At 32.9% G+C, this 18,190-nt stretch overlaps 2 protein-coding genes across 4 annotated transcripts; both read left to right on the top strand.

Moving 5' to 3' along the window:
- The first annotated feature begins 582 nt into the window (after nucleotides 1-582).
- Nucleotides 583-4,708, top strand: LOC125193094 (agamous-like MADS-box protein AGL14). 3 transcript variants are annotated; one of them, XM_048090831.1, is made up of 7 exons: nucleotides 583-985; nucleotides 1,748-1,829; nucleotides 3,314-3,381; nucleotides 3,464-3,560; nucleotides 3,784-3,825; nucleotides 3,923-3,964; nucleotides 4,306-4,708. In XM_048090831.1, the coding sequence occupies exons 1-7, from the start codon at nucleotides 804-806 to the stop codon at nucleotides 4,408-4,410; spliced, it is 618 nt and encodes a 205-aa protein (XP_047946788.1). In that variant the 5' UTR covers nucleotides 583-803; the 3' UTR covers nucleotides 4,411-4,708. The 3 variants fall into 3 exon arrangements, with proteins under 3 accessions (XP_047946788.1, XP_047946787.1, XP_047946786.1); XM_048090830.1 differs by having other exon boundaries at nucleotides 585-985; nucleotides 1,751-1,829; nucleotides 3,461-3,560; XM_048090829.1 differs by having other exon boundaries at nucleotides 588-985; nucleotides 3,461-3,560.
- A 4,772-nt stretch (nucleotides 4,709-9,480) lies between these two features.
- On the top strand, nucleotides 9,481-11,617 carry LOC125193596 (protein STAY-GREEN homolog, chloroplastic-like). Its single transcript, XM_048091427.1, has 4 exons — nucleotides 9,481-9,692; nucleotides 10,095-10,277; nucleotides 10,355-10,522; nucleotides 11,265-11,617. The coding sequence occupies exons 1-4, from the start codon at nucleotides 9,594-9,596 to the stop codon at nucleotides 11,511-11,513; spliced, it is 699 nt and encodes a 232-aa protein (XP_047947384.1). The 5' UTR covers nucleotides 9,481-9,593; the 3' UTR covers nucleotides 11,514-11,617.
- The last annotated feature ends 6,573 nt before the right edge of the window (nucleotides 11,618-18,190 follow it).

Here is an 18,190-nt window from a genome sequence, read left to right as displayed (position 1 = left end):
TTAGAAATGTTAATTTAGAGTGGGACATCTTAAAAAGAAAAAAATTGGTTCACTTAGAGTGGGACGGGGGGGACCGGGGAGTAGATGAAGTAGATCAGATAGTCAATCGCAGACAACTATTTTAAATCAATTTTAATATAACGAACATGATAATCCATCTGTTCCTTTTTTTGTCGTCCTACTGTAGTTGGAATTAATTTGATCGGTAATTAATCGATGATCTAAATGTTTTGTGTGATATTCATAATTACGTGATTAATCTGTTTGCTAATAGATGGATCAATTTGTTTAATAACAGATCAAACAATTTACCAACCAATAAAGTATGGTAATTAAATCTGATATGAGTTGATTGCTTTCATGTCAGATTACCAGAACTGAAATAGACTGAGGGATATATTTTGACTAATTTTTGAAAAAATATTTGTAATATTAATTTGAAGTAAGACTAAATGAGTGGGCCCGGAATTTTGGAGTTCACAACTCCGACAGGTCTCCACTTGTTGCATTATTCCCATTCATTTTAGTCTTTCTTTTCAGGTTGTCTAATTTTACTAAAAAAAGAAATGGATTAGGTCAGTATTTGGGTTCACCAATCACCTGGCCTTTCCTAAAGCATCTTTATTCCCATTCCATGGTTGAAAACTCATCTAAAAGTAGAAACCCCAAAATCATCTCTCATCATCCTTTCCAAATCTAGGGTTTACAATTTTGCTCCTTTTCTACACAACAACAAAATCCTCTCTCCCTCTCTCTCTTGAATTACTTCCACAGATCTGAGAGAAATTACAAAAAAGTTATCAATGGTGAGAGGGAAGACTGAGCTGAAGAGAATCGAAAACGCGACGAACCGACAGGTCACATTCTCGAAGAGGAGAAGTGGTCTGTTGAAGAAGGCATTTGAGCTTTCAGTTCTGTGTGATGCTGAAGTTGCTCTCATGGTCTTCTCTTCCACTGGAAAATTGTGTGAATTCTCAAGTTCAAGGTACCATCACTTTGTTTATTAATTATATATTTCAATTCTTAAATTTCACTCAATTCTTTGTGTATTTGTTTGGGTTCCTCTCTCTTTAATTTTTGTGGTTGGTAGCTTATTTATTTTCTGCTGTTTTACTTTAATTATAGCTATGAAATGGGGTTTAATTAATGTTGTAAACTCCAATGCCTTTAAAGGTTTGGAAATAAGCCAAGTCCAAATCCCAAAGTTTGTTCTCCCCAACAAAATATTGAGATCATCACAATGAACAAGTACAAAAATTAAACAAGACTAATTTAGTGGTACTTATGTAAACTATTACTCATTTTGTCTCATTTAGAGCGAAACATTTTCTTTTCGGCACGAGATTTTTTGCAGTATTGTTTAGTGCCTACATATTCATTCGTCTCATCAAATAAGCAGTCATACCTACATATTCTCGTAATTATCGCTCCAATGTGGAGTCTCTCTCCTTGTCCGTGCCCTATGCACTAGCGTTCACTTTGGGATTTGGCTCGAACATTACATTAGTAGTCTGTTCTTTTAGGAAATTTTAGAAGTCTTTTATTTCTCGTTAATTTTATGCTAGCTCTAATTAATACTATTAAGGTCTAATTTAATCAAAATTTAATTCAAACACTTAAGGAAAATGGAAAAGTCTCAGGATTAGTCATGCACTGTGTACTAATTTGTTGTTAAATTTGTCATTCTATGAAAAGTTAGGTTGCTTTTTGATGATTAATGTTTTCATTTGAAACTCTTAATATTCAGCAGTGGGATCAATAAGACCATAGACAGATATATGGCAAATGCGGCCGTTTCAAGTGGGAGCAACATGGAAGAAAATCTCAAGGTCAGAACTCTTCACCGAATTACTTTGAAACATTGATTCTACTTAGTTTTATTTTAGTGAAAAATGGCATTTGCGCTTTTGGTCGATAAAGTCTAAAAAGTCGTGATGAAACAACAACTTAATTGGTAAAAGTTAAAATGATTTCCCATTCCTCTAACCAATAGACCAAGAGTTCGAGAAAAAGTCACGGTGAAACGTCTTTGTTTTATTGAACTAATGCACTAAAAAATGAAGGGGGCGTCATAACAACAAGATTCAAGACTGGGGTAAGGCATTGGGTGCGTTCGTGTAGTGGCGGGCGTGGGTTTTTGTTGGTGTTCGTCGGAAGTTTGGAGTGTGATAGAGTGTTTTGAATTTTTTCCAGATAGTAAGTTTTTTTTTTTTTTAAAGTTTTTTGATGGTGTGTTTGCTGGAAGTTTGGAGTGGGGAATTTATATAGTACTAGTAGTAGTTAATCTATGAAATAACCCAATCAATCAAATTACAACATAACAATTTAGTTAGTCTTATATCTTTATACTTTGAGCTCCTACGAATAACCTTATGATTGTATCTCACTATTATCTTGTGCAAAACAGTTATATTATTTTGAGTTTAGATCATGACATACTTTTCTTTGTAAAGAAAGTAATCAAATCGAGATTATAAAGAAGAAAAGGAGAACCTACTTGCTCATAGTAAAGTTTCATCTAAAACAAATCTATCCACTTTCTAGTAGTTTTAGAATAAAAGTATATTGCAAATCAGGTTTGTTACTCCTAAACAACTCAAATCAAATGAAAATATTATTAAAACAATATACTCGAAAATAAGCCTCGAATCTTTGTTCTTCTCCAGAAATTCAAATCAAAATAAGACATAAAAATAAAAATTTTAACTGGAAACCCTAACTCTGTCATGGGAATAAGTATGACAACAACTATAACCTAATTATGTTGTTAAAAAATGCTCCAAAATTATGTTTCCAAATTTGACCCGAGCCCAAAATTTATTAACCAATAACTCGATTCTTGGAAGTCGAATGAGACATCCGAAGGTGCGAAGCTCTCAACGATAACTTTCTAACAGTACATGGTACAAAAATCTGAATTTCGGATCACTTTTGGTAACCATGACCATTACTATGAGTACCATTGGAAAGCTATCATTCAGAGCTTTCAAATGGTACTTTCAGTTTACCCATCAGACTCCAAATATTTGAGTGTTGGCCAATAAAATTTAGAAAGTTTGTGTTCTTTTTAGAAAGTTTTTTCAGTTGGTTAAAAACATGAATTTTGCCATAATTTGTGAAGTCTGAAACAAACTATCATGCAAGAAATTAAGGAACATGTGTGAAATATTGATCAAATGCTTTAGCTTGCATTTTTAGTCATATATAATCTGTTTGAATTATGATATTTCAGATTTAAACCACAAAACCGGTACAAATTTAATCAACTGTGAGACACATTCTAAAATTTGTACTATGATTGGATTTGAGACAGCTAACGACAGATGATCAGAGCAGTGATGATTTGCTTAAGAAGATGGAGTTTCTAGAAGAATCTAAGAGGTTATATATCTTCCTTGTTAGTCACTTCTTTCTTGATTTTTCTGCATCTAACTGTTGCATGAATGTACCTATGCTTCAGAAGACTCTTGGGAGAGGGCTTAGATTCTTGTTCAACGGAAGAGTTAGATCAGCTCGAACGACAGTTAGAACATAGCTTAAGAAGCATCAGAGCTACGAAGGTACATATATTCAAATCAATTTCAGTAAAACATGTGCAATTTTAATATATGTAGCCCAAAATCTAACTTGTTTAGTAACATGTAGGACAAATTTTTGCCAAGTTGATAAATACAACTAGAATTTAGCTAGTTAATTATTTCCCGAGCGATCATATCGATTAATTGAATATATGTTCGACTAATGTTTAACTTATTCAGTTCGAATAATGTTTCCTTGTACCAGACTAAATTATTGAACGAGCAGATTGATCAGCTCAAGGAACAGGTAATTCAAATCTTTTACTATTTGATGAAGAGAATTATTTTATTTACATGTATTTCTACGAATATAGAGGTTTGATCGAAAATGAATCTCCATGTAGGGGAAGAAACTGACTAGAGAAAACGCAGAGTTAAGGAAGAAGGTATGTAACAATATTAATAGATTTATTTACCTAATTTCTTCATTACTTTTGTGCCATTAAACTTAACGTAAATACATTACATTTAAATATATATAAGACATCATTTAAATATGAAATTATAATTATATGTTTAGATAGAGCTACTGTTTATTTTTTTCAAACAAATTGAAGTTTTCATGAGTCATGACACATATCAAGTTGCTATGATCGAAATACTTGAAGTGACAAATTTATTTTTCTCAGTGCAGTTGATTCTGATTGTGAATGCAATTACTTTATATATTTGTGTGTGTGTGTTAATATTTGCTAAAGCTTCTAATTGTCTATTGTTTTCTGTGTAGAGTGAGATGCTGTATTTGACAGATGCACCGCCACCGCTGCCTGTCGCGGTGGAAACCGCTTTATTCATCGGACCACCTTCCCAAACGCACCGGCAAACGCCATGAATATATACATATCATTCATATTTTAAAAAAACTTAGGTGTCACAAAATATAAATATTGTTAAAAGAACGAATTTGGACATAGAATTGAAGAATATAGAGTGTGTGTGGCTGAAATTGAAGATTTGTATTGAGTTGTGTATTGTTACAACTTGCAATAGTACTCCTTTTATAGGGAGTTAATTTGGAACTCATAGGACTGATTGATTATCCATATTTGCACAGATTTGTTTTAAACTATTTGTAACAATAATCTTAATTAGTTCCTCCTTAATTAATTGATGTTGTTTTCCTTCCTTAAGTATTCATATTTAAGTTGTAGAGAACTTTTGCAAAATTCTTACTACCTCAGTCAAGATGCTCTCAACAGAATCAGAAACTTAAATAAGCTGATCCTAAAAATTAAAATCACAATAATAATATTAAAATATTCAACTTCTATATAATATTTTTATAGTCTCATTTTCATTTTATTGACAAGTCGTCATGCCTAGAATTTACTATATTAAAAGAATACAGAAGATTATTGAAATTAAATTAGTTTGGCTAAAAGATTTAGTCATTTATAATGTCTTTTTTTGAGCTGCTAAAGTATGGAAAATATTAACCTTGATTAGATTAAGGTTCTAACAAATTAACATCAGAAAATATATGGAATTGATGATGCACTCTTGATATAAAAAATGAAAATAAAAAGTAAATAAAAAGAAGAGAGAGTAGAATTAGTGAAAAGGAATTTCCTAAACCCTTTTATTCCCAACAATCAAAAGATAAATGGCCCAGCTAAAGTAACTAAAGGCCCAACAGAAGAAGTAATAAGTTAGCCCATTTGACAATTCATCTTCTTCTTCAATGGATTGTAAGTCCACTTTCACATTATTATAAATTATAAATTATAAATTTAAAGATATTACTATTAGTTATAAAAAAAAAAGTAGTAGTTTTATTGCATATTGATAATTTATTAACTTTAGTCCGTTATGCAATTTTTAATTAATTTTGTCTTTTCTCGCTAATGAGGTGGAACCCATTCTCCATTAATAATACTTAAATCATTTTTTTTCCTATCTCTTTTTTATTTTACGTTGTACATTAAAACTCGTACCCAACGAAGAATGCATACTCTCGTGGGACAGAGAACGTATCATTTTTCTACTTGGATGCATTGTCGAAATACGTAACTTGAGAATTGCAATTCCAACGAATAACTTATATCCCTTCTTCTTTTACTTAAAAAAAAGTTTGAAGTTGATAGGTAAACCATAAACTCCATAATAAAAATTATTAATTGTGGATAAAGAGTGAAAGAAGGATAAATTTATCGACATTATAAATTAAAATTCATCTGACTAAAGTGTCCTAAATCTAATCTTATTATATACACATTTTATTAAAATTTCAATATTTCATAGTAAATTTTTTTATATAAACAATTTAAGTAAGTAGATTTTAGAGACTAGTTTGATAATAATACCATAATTATTTTCTAGTAATTATTTACTAATTGATGTCCATGTTAGCTAAATTAGTGAAATTGCAAAAATTTAAATTTTCGTAACACGTGTCATTTTACAACCTCGTCTGTATGGAGTTTATTATAGACCAAACTCTCTTTCTATTTCTCTACCTTGGGTCAAAAATTGGGTTTATTATAGACCAAAACTATTGAATTATGACCCCATTCGAACCCTTCTTCTTCTCGTTCAACTATATATCCATGTGCCTCGTCTGCAACTTAGCCAGGCACCGACACCGACACAAACTGGTTCTACTTTTTTTTTTGGACCTTCAATTTAAACACGATGCATATTTGTATGTTTTCCTTGATAAAATACTCGTTCTCCTCCACATATTTGGTAGTACTACTACATGTATTAGAGAGTTCATTTTTTGATATTTTAATCCATTACTACATGTATTAGGGAGTTCATTTTTTGATATTTTAATCCATCCGACGGTAAATGTCTACTTTCATTTTTACTATAAATAATAACTAACCTACATATTCCGCTAACTCATTTTACTCACATTTTATTATAAAACTAATACTCTCTCCATTCTATATGAGTATGCACTTATTCTTTTCTTTTTGGTTTGTCCTACAAGAGTATGCGCTCTTTCATTTTTAGTCCGTCCAGCCCACAAGAGTATACATTTTCAAATTTTGGAAATTATTTCTCTCTATTAAGGTGAGACTCATTTCTAACAATACCTTAATTACTTTTTTCTTTATATCACTCTCTTACTTTACCAATTGCGCATTAAAACTTGTATCCAACTAAAAATGAATACTCTTGTGGAACAGAGAGAGTATATAAAAATGTGACTTATACTCTATTAACTTTTTTGACCCTCTTTATATTTCTTAAAATTTGTGTCGAATTAAACGCGGACTTCTACTGAGGAACGAGGATAATATTATAGTTATATTGTATTGAACTAATTTATTGTGAGGCTATTTTGTTAAGTTGAATATCTACGCAATTATCTAGATGAGTATAATACATAATACTCCTCGATAAGTCCCATATCACATTTTCTTTTATAGTTTATTTATAATAGATATTATATTTTATTTTTTAGAAAAGTTGTCTCATATATTAATATAAATATTTTTTTTTTTACTCTACGTACAAAATAATATCTTCTAAAATTTTATAAAATTACTAAGCGTGACATTTATTGTGGTATGAAGGGAAGGGAGTATCAATGTATCATGTTATACAAAATTAAAAAGATATAAATGGAGAATAGATACTCCCTCCGTCCCAGATAATTCGTCTCAGTTTTCCATTTCGGTCCGTCCCACATAATTTGTCCCATTTCACTTTTATCATTTTTGGTAGTGGACCTCATATTTCACTAACTCATTCCTACTCACATTTTATTATAAAACTAATATATAAAGATAGGACCCACTTTCCATTAACTTTTTCAATCCACTTTTCATTACAATTCTTAAAACTCGTGCCCGGTCAAAGTGACCCGAATTATCCGGGACGGAGGGAGTAATATATAGGACCACCGACAAAAGATATCCCATGATATCTGAATCGCCAATCGAACTACGCCATTCGCTCATATATATATCATCTCTAACCTGTTGACTCGTGTTCGATTAATTTAGTATTCCGACTTTATTTTATCACTTTCAGCAAACAATATCATGTCATTCCGAGACAAAGATGAGAAATGGTAAGTAAGTGGATGAGGTGGTGCATTGATTGAATGCCACTTAAAAATCCATCATATGTTCCTTTCATATACTCCACCAATATATAGAGTGGATACATGCACATGTATGTACGGAGGTATGAATCATTGCTAACTTTTTAAGTTATCAACTCTGTTAACTGATCAATGCAGTATATTAAAAAAGTCAACACAATGATATTAAAATGTCGACGTACACTAAGTTGACATTTGAATACACTGTGTTCACATCAATATTTATATTGTCAACACAAATTTGTGTTGACATTTTAATGTCATCTTGTCGATATTTTTAAAATACTGCGTTGATGAGTTTGCATTATTAGCAATTTAAGAAAGTTAGCAATATAACGTAGGAAGGGCTTGGTATGATATTATTCAGGAAAGAGTACAAGACACATGATTGGTGTACATGATGACACATGAAGAAAAATTAGTCAATAAAGTTTTATTTTTTAAATTTATATTCTTAATATATATACTAATAATTTACATGTAAATATCTCGGTATACAACGTCGTATATATACAATCAAATGTGAAAACAACACTGTAAATAAAACATGGAAAATGTTAAACGTGGCTGGAATATTCTTGGAGAGCACATAGGCAAACAGAATCAAACAAAAATTCTTATAAGGGACAAATTACTTTTGCTAGTAAATCAAACGCGTGACAATCACATTTTTAAATCAGCATAATTTCACATGGACAAATTAGAGATCGATGATAATCCATTCATTTGTAAATATATATATATATATATCTCATTTTTACAAGGACGAGAGTTTTAAAAAAATGTGAATGAATATTGCGTATAAAAAGTTAGTGGAAGGAGTATGTGGAATATACATATAAATAATTGTATTACTAACAAAATCACAAATATGTCGGTTATAATTGTATTCAATTTTTTTCATAATCCCTAATGACGCCTTCATATTTGACTTAGATATCTATTCCAATGATATCATATTTCATATGATCGATAGAAATTGACACAAACGTGTCACGTAAACCAAAATCTAAATATAGAGTAGATATTTTGTCAACTAAATATCTTTGTAAATCCGTTTTATATGTTCACCAAATTAGTTCACACATATATTCAAATATAATGGCGTACCTAATTAATTTATATTTTTCTTAGATGCAAATATGTATTACTCCATTAAAACTTGTCTCACCTATTTAGACACAAAAAACATGCACTTCCCTTTTTCGCTCGTTTTATAAACACACGTTTCTATTTTTTTGTACACTACCTCACCATTTATTGTTAGTACAATAATATTATTACTCTCACAATTTGTTTTGAATCATTTTACATGATATATAATACCCCTAAACTGATACTATTACTTTCTTCAGCCTCAATTCAATTAATTAACACTAGCTCAGCAAAATCTTGTATATTAAGTTACTTACAAACTAGTTAAAAAAGAGGAATTATGGGTATGAGAAAAATCTATAAATTGAGTCAAATTTTGAAATGATATGCAGTTTTAAGAAAACCCTGTTGAGTTTACTCTAGTCCGACTTTGTGAAATGACTTGAGAGGTGCAGGATAAGTGGGAGCCGAAAGGCGAAAGTGAAATACCACTACTTTTAACGTTATTTTACTTATTGGCAATTGTCGTGTATATTAAGTTGTGAGTTATGTGAAATCGTGTTGAATGTAGTAGAAGATGAAAAATCATACGCGACGAAACAGCATTTTCTGGACACCTTGCGATTGGTCTCGTCGTTTACTGCACCAATAGGGCATGATGACCACGTGCTTCAGTTTCCATCTTCTCCAAACAAAATCATAACTCCATTTTATATATATACGTGCAAACCCACACCAAGCTAGGCAGATAAAAAAAAATTAGAACAACTTCTCAAATCTAGTACTCCATATATTATTTTTCTCAACATTACCATTTATTCACATATATAATTGAGTTATTATCTCCCTCCCTCTCTCTTGATATGGTGACATTAGAAACAGCTTTACTTCCATCAAAGCTAAGGCTATCCAATGGCCCTTCCTCTCTTCTTATCACAAGGAAAGACAAGAAGAAAGAACTAGTAAGTTTCTCTCATTTTTTTTTATTTTTTTTATGGGAATACTGGTGGTAAAAACATAAAGTTTGGTCAATCCCGCAGCTTTAAAAAATAGCCGATTGCATACATTTTTTCAATTGTCCAATGGCGAAAAATTATGGCGTTCAACGTGCACATGCGTAAAACTTAAAGATGCATCAGACATAGGTGTCTTTTCTGTCTGCCACATCAGACATAATTCTTCCCAAATCTGATATTATGGGACAATTGAGAAAAATGTAAAAGTTATGATATATGAAATCAACTACGGAGTAGTATTTTCTAAAGTTGTGGGATTGTCCAGAATTTACCAAACTCCGATGATTTTGCCGGCAATTTGCCATTTTTGATTTAATTGTTTTATAAAATTGGTTTGTTGATGAGCAGGTAGCCAGGTTGGTGGGGCCTGCAATTTTTGAGGCATCAAAGCTCAAAGTTGTGTACTTGGGGGTTAACAATAATCAAGAAAAATTGGATCCTCCAAAACTTCCAAGAACTTACACACTCACACACTGTGACATCACCTCTAAGCTCACTCTTGCAATCTCACAAACCATCAACACTTCTCAGGCAACTTTTCAAAACCCTAATTTTAATTTAAAATTTCACATAAATTTGAAATAATTGTGATTTCTCTGGGATTTTAGGTGCAAGGATGGTACAACAAATTACAAAGAGATGAAGTGGTGGGCGTTTGGAAGAAGATCAAAGGAAAAATGTCACTGCATGTACATTGTCACATTAGTGGTGGACACTTTCTTTTGGACTTTTTTGCTAAGCTCAGATATTATATCTTCTGCAAAGAACTCCCTGTGGTAAGTTTCATATATAGGGATTAATCGCATTCTCGTGGATGTGATTTGTTGCTTTTTATTGGTGCTTTTATATTGTCGGGGTAATTATGGAGAAACACAAAGAATTGTGCAAAGTTAAGGTCTTTGGTCCGGACACCGGACATTAACGTTTCTAACTTTGTAACACACATTTAATCCATATTGGGTTGATTTTAATTTATATACTCCCTCCTGTCCCCATTAAATGTCCCATATTTGACCGGTGCGTGTTTTATGAAATTGTTTGATTTTGTGAAGAGAAGTGAGTAGAAAAAGTTTGTGGAATGTGAGTTCTACTTTTATATACTCCTGGTAGTTTTATAGTAATAAAATGTGAGTGAGAATAAGTTAGTCTAAAATGTTAGGTCTACTACTAAAAATGGTAAAAGTGAAATATTCAAATAAGAAAATATGGGACATTTAATGAGGAAAAAGGGGGAGTATATGACTATTGTCACATGCTAATTTTTTCCGACAGAAAATTTAGTATTGTAGTTTAGACATGTGTTTAAGTGGTACTATATTTAGACAATTACAATTATAGAATATTTTATGTTTTCATTGTTTTTTTGTCTCTTTCTATAATTGGGATTAGATGAATACATTGCATGAAAATATATCCGGACTACTAAATGTTAGCTCATTTTTTATGATCCTTTAAATTGTATATGTAGTTGCAACGGCTTAAAATTGTTTTATTAATTAATTAATTAATTATGCGCAGGTGCTTAAGGCATTTGTGCATGGAGATGAAAAGCTGTTTAAGAATTACCCAGAATTGGAGGAAGCTTTGGCTTGGGTTTACTTCCATTCGAATATTCCGGAATTCAACAAGGTCGAGTGCTGGGGCCCACTATACTTGGCTACCGGCGGGCCCCACTGCCACGTCTGTGATGATGTGGAGATGCAGCACCAGCCATGTCAGCATTGTTGCACATGTTGCACACCTAATGTCTCCAAACCCACCATGTAGTTAATTGATGTCTCCAATCTCTTAATTATTTATAAATATGTCCTGTGTTTTATGTTTTCATTGTTTTCACTTGCTTTTAGACAATGCGAGTTTCGATTGCTTGATACATTGAGTAATGATAATTGGTTTTTCAAGAAATTTGAAAAAAATTACTACTATTATACATAGCTAACCAATTAGATTCATTTCTAGCTAGTATGATAATAGAAGGTTGACATGTTACACTCTTGAAATTATATCAATTAGTTATTGATCAGGACAAACTTAAATTAATTAATGAATATTCTGCGTATCAAACATGAAATCTAATAAATGCATATTAATTTTGTTCTATATTTTTCTTCTTCTTCTTCTTCCATTTTAGGTAGATAACTACAATTGCATGATTAATTCAAATATTAATTATATATTTACCTTTGTGTTATATTGCAAAAGAATTGCATGATTATTTAAAAGTGAATTTCAAATTTAGTCCCAGTAAAATATGGTTTCCACCTATAGAAAATGAAAAATATCATCATATTGGAAAATGAAATATTACAACATATGTCTATTTTTCAAGGAAAGAAGAGATCTATACTGGAGTACTAATATTTTTTATTTTTCAGAAATATTAAAAAGTGAAAAACACTATTTTTCATGGATTAAATTCAAAATTCATACGTAAATTAAATATGAATTTTATAGCCGGTTCTTTGAAAATATCATGGTGGCGTTTTTATATATCCACACAAGGCCTATTTTCCATAAATACCTGAAAAATATATAGTTCTACTACTATTAAGTCCCACACCATGTGACAGACACGATGATTATAAAAGAACAATATATAATTGCTGCCACGATGTAGACTAGTGTCCCTGTATTGTATGTCCACCATTCCAATAGGTCAGAGTCAGACACGATTTAAACATTTTAGTACTACTACTATTCAAGATTTTTTGCTCTCGCTCAATAATTGAACCAAAGCCAAATTTGAAACATGCATGACTAAGTTGTTCTAAAATTTGAATCAGTTTAAAATAGGTCTAATAGGTCTCTGATAATAATATATAACCAATAAGATCTAATAGTTTAAAATAGTACTTATTAAATGGAATTCGGAGGTTAATTAATTTATTTAAAAGGATATATTAGTCAGTATGGAGTAGTAGTACAGCATTTGCTTCTTCAAGCAGGACACATTAAAGTGAGATTTGCGAGCGTGAAACAAAAAATTGATTATGTTATTAACTCTGAATTATTAGCATTACAAAGAATTCAACAACATTGAATATGGTTATAATAGCTTTGTGCATTATGAAGTTAGGGTTTGAATAGATTGGGCCGACCCGGATGGGCCTGTAAATCCAGGCTAAATAGATGTTACATTATTGGGCTTGGGGACTGGAACTTTTGAATTGGGCCATTAATGATTCGGTTTTGGTTTCGGTTTCGTCATTGGTGGGAAAAATGGATGTCTTGGGACACTAGAAAAAGAAAGCACCATGGGGCACGGGGTGTGTTAAAAACACATTGCATTTCTAGTTACTTGTTAAATTATCTTTTAGGAGTAATTATTTATATTTATATTTATATTTAGAATTAGATGTGCTATGATAGTTGGAGGTTGGTGCATGGTCACCAACACCAACATTAGTCTTACCATACCATTACCACATAACATGACGAAAGTCATACGTATACGGTATACGTATGTATGTATGTCTATTATACGTTCAACCGAACTGTCCTGTCTTGTTGACGGATATGGCCGAATATGGCCTTTTAGTAGTTATGGTGTTGTTGGTAAGCATAGTAGTTGCCGTTTTGGGTCACAATCACAACTTGAGGAGAAGGGAGAGAAACACCAATTCCGCCCATCTTAATGCTAATTGCTTTTTCGTTTTTTTTTTTTAATTTGGTGTGTTGATGTCTGTAGAAATGAGCTCTATTTATAGTTTTTTTTTTAGTTTGAATAATTCTGATTATAATTATTTTTCGTGGAATATAAGTTATGTAGGTAAAAGTTTAGTTATGTTTTAGGGTTTGGCTGCTCTATGTATACAGTTGGTCAATTACCCTACAAACAGTATTAATTACTTGTCTTTTTTAGTTCAAAACTACAGTTGTTTTCATGTTACTCGTTGCTTTAATATGTTGCTACTATATCTGATAAAAATCAAGCATTTTCTTAGAATTTTGAAATCGGGCCTTTTGATTTGCGGTTCGAGCCACATATACTTTGAAGTGAATCCACAAGCTCAGCCTTGTAGTTAGGATGTGAGTAGGGAGTCCACGAGTGTTTCTTTAGAACGGTTTCTCTTCTTCCCTTCCCTACATATTCAACTTCTTGTATATATTCCAGAGAATATTGTATCAGTTTCTCAATCATTCAATAAGAGTTTTCATTGTTTCTCATCATCGAAACACTTCATTCTTACATTACTTTACTCTTTGTTATTTGGTGTGTTCTTGCTTCTTGTTGCTGATTCTACAACATATACTATATCATACACTAATGTTTGAAAAACAGAAAAGTGCTATTTAATTAAATCATAATTTTTTATTGACTTTATATATCAATCACATAAATTTCAAATTCAGCAAATTAAATCATACTAATTTTGCAAATTTTGGCTGAGTCAGCCTTCGCGTGGTTCAAGAGGGAAGTCACCGGGCCCAGACTTGGAATTAACTAGTACCAAGACTCGTTAATGCTAACTCGGGCTCGTCATTAGAAGGGGTTGGTTTTGGTTTCGGCTTCGGTGTTCTTCAGGTGAAAATATTGGCGGGAAGCAATCAGGGTAAAAGTGGATGTCTTAGTAAGGAAGCTTCCAAAAGAAAAAAGAAGTTCATGGGATGTCGATAGATATCTACTATCCAATGTTGAATCCGAGTTCAAATGGAATAAAAACGGAGCGGATCACCTATGTCTTTTCCTAAAACATTTCCTAAAACCCACTCACAATAAAATAAAATGGACCCACCATCACTTATTAAAATTGTTCATGTTTTATAAGATTATTTTATTTTGTTGTGAGTGTGTTTTAAGAAATGTTTTAGGAAAAGGCATAGGTTTAGGGTTTAGGGTTTAGGGAGAAAGTGAGTTCAGTGTGAGACTCGTTTAAAATGTTAGTTTTATATTGGATTGTGAGTATATAAAGTTGGTGGGATGGGGTCTACATACTAAAAGCGAAATAGAGTAAATGGTTCTATAGATAGTGGACAATCCAAAATGACGAATTCTTTAAATGATGGCGAATTTTGTGTTAATAAAACAACAATCAATATGTATCTTATAAGGTTATAATAACATTACGTGAGCATTTTTTTAAGGATATGATTAAAAAAATAATACTCCCTCCATCTAAGAATAAAAGTCCAGGCTGAGTTCGGCATGAGTTTATAAAGAAAAGGAAAGTGAACGGGAAAAGATAGTTTTTACGAGGATACTTCCGAGCATAAGGGTGCTTGTCGATGATTTTTTGCAAGCACAATGTTTGCTCCCAAGAAAAAAGCATTTGCAAGCACATGGTGCTCGAAGAATACTATTGGTTGCGCTTTCTTCTTTTTGCGTTGCGAGCATTTGTGTATGCATGAGAATCAAAATTTAAGTAATTATTTTTCCCCGACTGTCTGCGAGTAAAATAGTTGTGCGCGTTATATTTGCTCACAAATTGTCGAGCACAAGTACAATTAAGTGCTCGCATTTTGAGCACAATTTATGGAACTCTTACACAAGATCAATTTCTTCTTTCCCATTTTCTCTTCCTTCCTTTTCCTTGCTTGCGATTTCTTTGATTTGGAATTGTTTCCTTTCCCCAATCCATGCAATGGAACGTATAGCAAACCCAGGAGAGTTATCTTATCTATCATGAATATAAAAGGCAAAACGAACGACAATGCTAGCTTTGGAAAAGTTTGGTATACAGCCTGAGCTTTGGCCGGTTTAATTTGCAGAATTTGAAATTCATAAGATTAACCAAAAATATATGACTTTAATAACAACTTTCCTTATTTTTAACATGAGTATAAGTATAAGAATCACACTTGGTTTTCATCAGATATACTACCATATTCAATACATAAAAACACAGTAGCAGTCAAGTGTTTACATGAATTAAACTGTAGTTTTGAACTCAAAAAGGCAAATAATTGAGTAGATTTGTAGTGTGGTTGACTAACTGTATTCATAGAGCAGCCAAACCCTATATCCTAATCAAACTTGTCACCTACATAACATATATTCCACGAAAAATAATACATACCCCACAACACACTTATTAATATCCACACAAAAAAAAACTATAAATAGAGGTGATATCCATAGACATGAACTCACCAAATCAAAAACAATACTACCAAACATATAAAGAAAAGCAATTATGGCCGGAATCGGTGTTTCTCCCATCGTGCTTCTGTCGGTTCTCCTCTTGGCGATCGGAGGAGCCCACGCCACCATTAACATCCCGCGAGCTGCAACCGTGACGGGGCAGCTGTGCTGCACCCAGAACGGCAACTGCCCTGGGACACCCGTTGTCGGGGCCACGGTGACGCTGACCTGTCCGGCTTCATTGTTGAGGCCGGGTGTGTCCGTCTCCACCACCACAACTGCTAACGGTGCCTTCACCATTAACACTACCATAAATAGCAACTCCCTCACTGGCCTCACTATTTTCAATAGATGCACCATCATCGTGCCGCTTCCGGTCCCCGCCACTGCTGCCTGTCCCGTCTTGTCCAATACAGGCGGCACTCTTATTTCCCTCGTTAGCCGTACTGGCCAGCTGGCTAACGGAGTTCAGACTGGGATAACTGTTGGATTTGTTCGGGTGTGAACAATTGAACATGTAATGGACGTCGAAAGACATATCGTACGATATGTCTTTCGACGTGTTATGTGGTATGTATAATAATTGATGTTGGTGTTGGTCACCATGCACCAATCTCCAACTATCATGTTTAAATAAAATTACCATGTAACTAAATAAAAATATATGAAATTATACTACTCCTTTTACTAAGTGTTCCTGATTGACTAACTTTAAATTGTTGCTTATACTTATATTCATATGCCAATTCTAACAAGTCTTTACTTCATTGTAATGCTAATAATTGAGAGTTGATGAAAATATGTATGGAGATCCAACATATGAAAAATTATTTGAGGACATGCATGCTCATTCAAATTTTATTGGTGAATAACCCACAAATTAAGTATTAAAATGATCGATCGTCTCTTTCTAGCAATTTACGCAACATAAAAATCCCAATCCCTCCTGTTAAAATATACTATAACCGCATGAAAACAATATAAAAAGAAAGCCATTGTGGGAGATGAATTTCTGTTTGTACTATTACTTTATTTTTCTCAAGCTAATACACAATTACTATATTAATAGTTCTACATGATACGATGTATAAGCAATCTTATTTACGTCTCAATATTCTTCGTCATTGAATTGATTGTATTATTCCAACACTCCTCAAATTGAGTATCGGACATCACAATACTTAACTTGCAACAATCTTCAATTTGGAACTGTAAGTCATTCCATCACGCTAGTTGGAAGGCGCAACGTTGTAAGCAATGATGGTTTCATGAGAAGTGTAGGAGGTCAATTTGAACGAAAGCGACTGGCCTCCTAGGGTTGCGAAGGCCTGGTACGAGGCGCCCCAGTTGTGGCTCATGCTGATCCACCCGGTCTTGCTGCCTTTCACCCACATGTTGGCAATGTCCCCACCTCCGCCCACGTTCATCATGTACACCAACAGCCAGTACCCGTTCCCCTGGAACGCCAGACGTACGCCACCTTTGCGCACGCATGTCACCCTGCAGGTTAAATTGCGTGTATAAAATGACACCATCATCATATATAAGTATAACTGGAGTTATACTACATGAAATCAAGCTGGAAATTGCAGTGACAGATCAATAACATGATTTTGGGGAGGAGTGGATCCATTGATTGGAAATGGTTTGCATGTCTTGAGTGCCTGAACTAAAGAGAAGGAGAAAGACCTTTTTTCAAATTGCAATTTCTCAATGTAATTTTTTTTGTTTGGTTTAACTACAGGTGTACCGAACCCGTCTTTTTGGCGGAATCCGACTAATCCTGCTCAACCGGGCTTGCGGATTAAGGCCGAAAGTCTCCCACCTTTTTTTAAAATAAGAGAATTGGAAGAGTTTAATTGGTATAGTGGCTGAACTTTGGTCATGTGGTAGGGGTTAGGGATGTCAATTGCGTCGGTCCAATGGGTTTCTGTTAGCCCTACGAGTTGCGAGTTAATTGGATGCGGATTAATTGGTGATTGTTATCGGGCTAAAAATATTTATCTCTAACCCTAAAGGTTCGGATTTCAGGCTAATTAATTTTAAAATATATGCTTAAACTCATACATGAATTTAAGATTCGTATAAATAACAGTGCAGTTTACATTTCCAGTTTCAACTAGTAGATTTGTAGGGTAAACTGTAGTTTTGAACTCAAAATAGCAAATAATGAAGTAGATTTGTAGAGTGATTGACTAAAGTGTATACATAGAGCAGCCCAACCCTAAAACCTAATCCAATTTGTCAGCTACATGTATTCCACGAACAAAAAATAAGAAAAAATACTAGTATATAAATAGAGGTGATTTCCATAGACATGAACTCACCAGATCCAAAAAAAACAAAAATTAGCAGTGCCGGT

This window comes from Salvia hispanica, chromosome 6, assembly GCF_023119035.1.
Source record: "Salvia hispanica cultivar TCC Black 2014 chromosome 6, UniMelb_Shisp_WGS_1.0, whole genome shotgun sequence".
Lineage (NCBI taxonomy): Eukaryota > Viridiplantae > Streptophyta > Magnoliopsida > Lamiales > Lamiaceae > Salvia > Salvia hispanica.
The sequence above is the reverse complement of the archived record's forward strand: the minus strand, read 5'-3'. Positions and strand labels throughout refer to the sequence as shown.

Coding starts and splice junctions, on each gene's coding strand:
- LOC125193094 (XM_048090829.1), top strand. CDS start 804: ATGGTGAGAGGGAAGACTGAGCTGAAGAGAATCGAAAACGCGACGAAC. Junction 3,382..3,460: donor TTTCTAGAAGAATCTAAGAG/GTTATATATCTT, acceptor CCTATGCTTCAG/AAGACTCTTGGGAGAGGGCT. Junction 3,965..4,305: donor ACGCAGAGTTAAGGAAGAAG/GTATGTAACAAT, acceptor TTTTCTGTGTAG/AGTGAGATGCTGTATTTGAC.
- LOC125193596 (XM_048091427.1), top strand. CDS start 9,594: ATGGTGACATTAGAAACAGCTTTACTTCCATCAAAGCTAAGGCTATCC. Junction 10,278..10,354: donor AAACCATCAACACTTCTCAG/GCAACTTTTCAA, acceptor CTGGGATTTTAG/GTGCAAGGATGGTACAACAA. Junction 10,523..11,264: donor TCTGCAAAGAACTCCCTGTG/GTAAGTTTCATA, acceptor AATTATGCGCAG/GTGCTTAAGGCATTTGTGCA.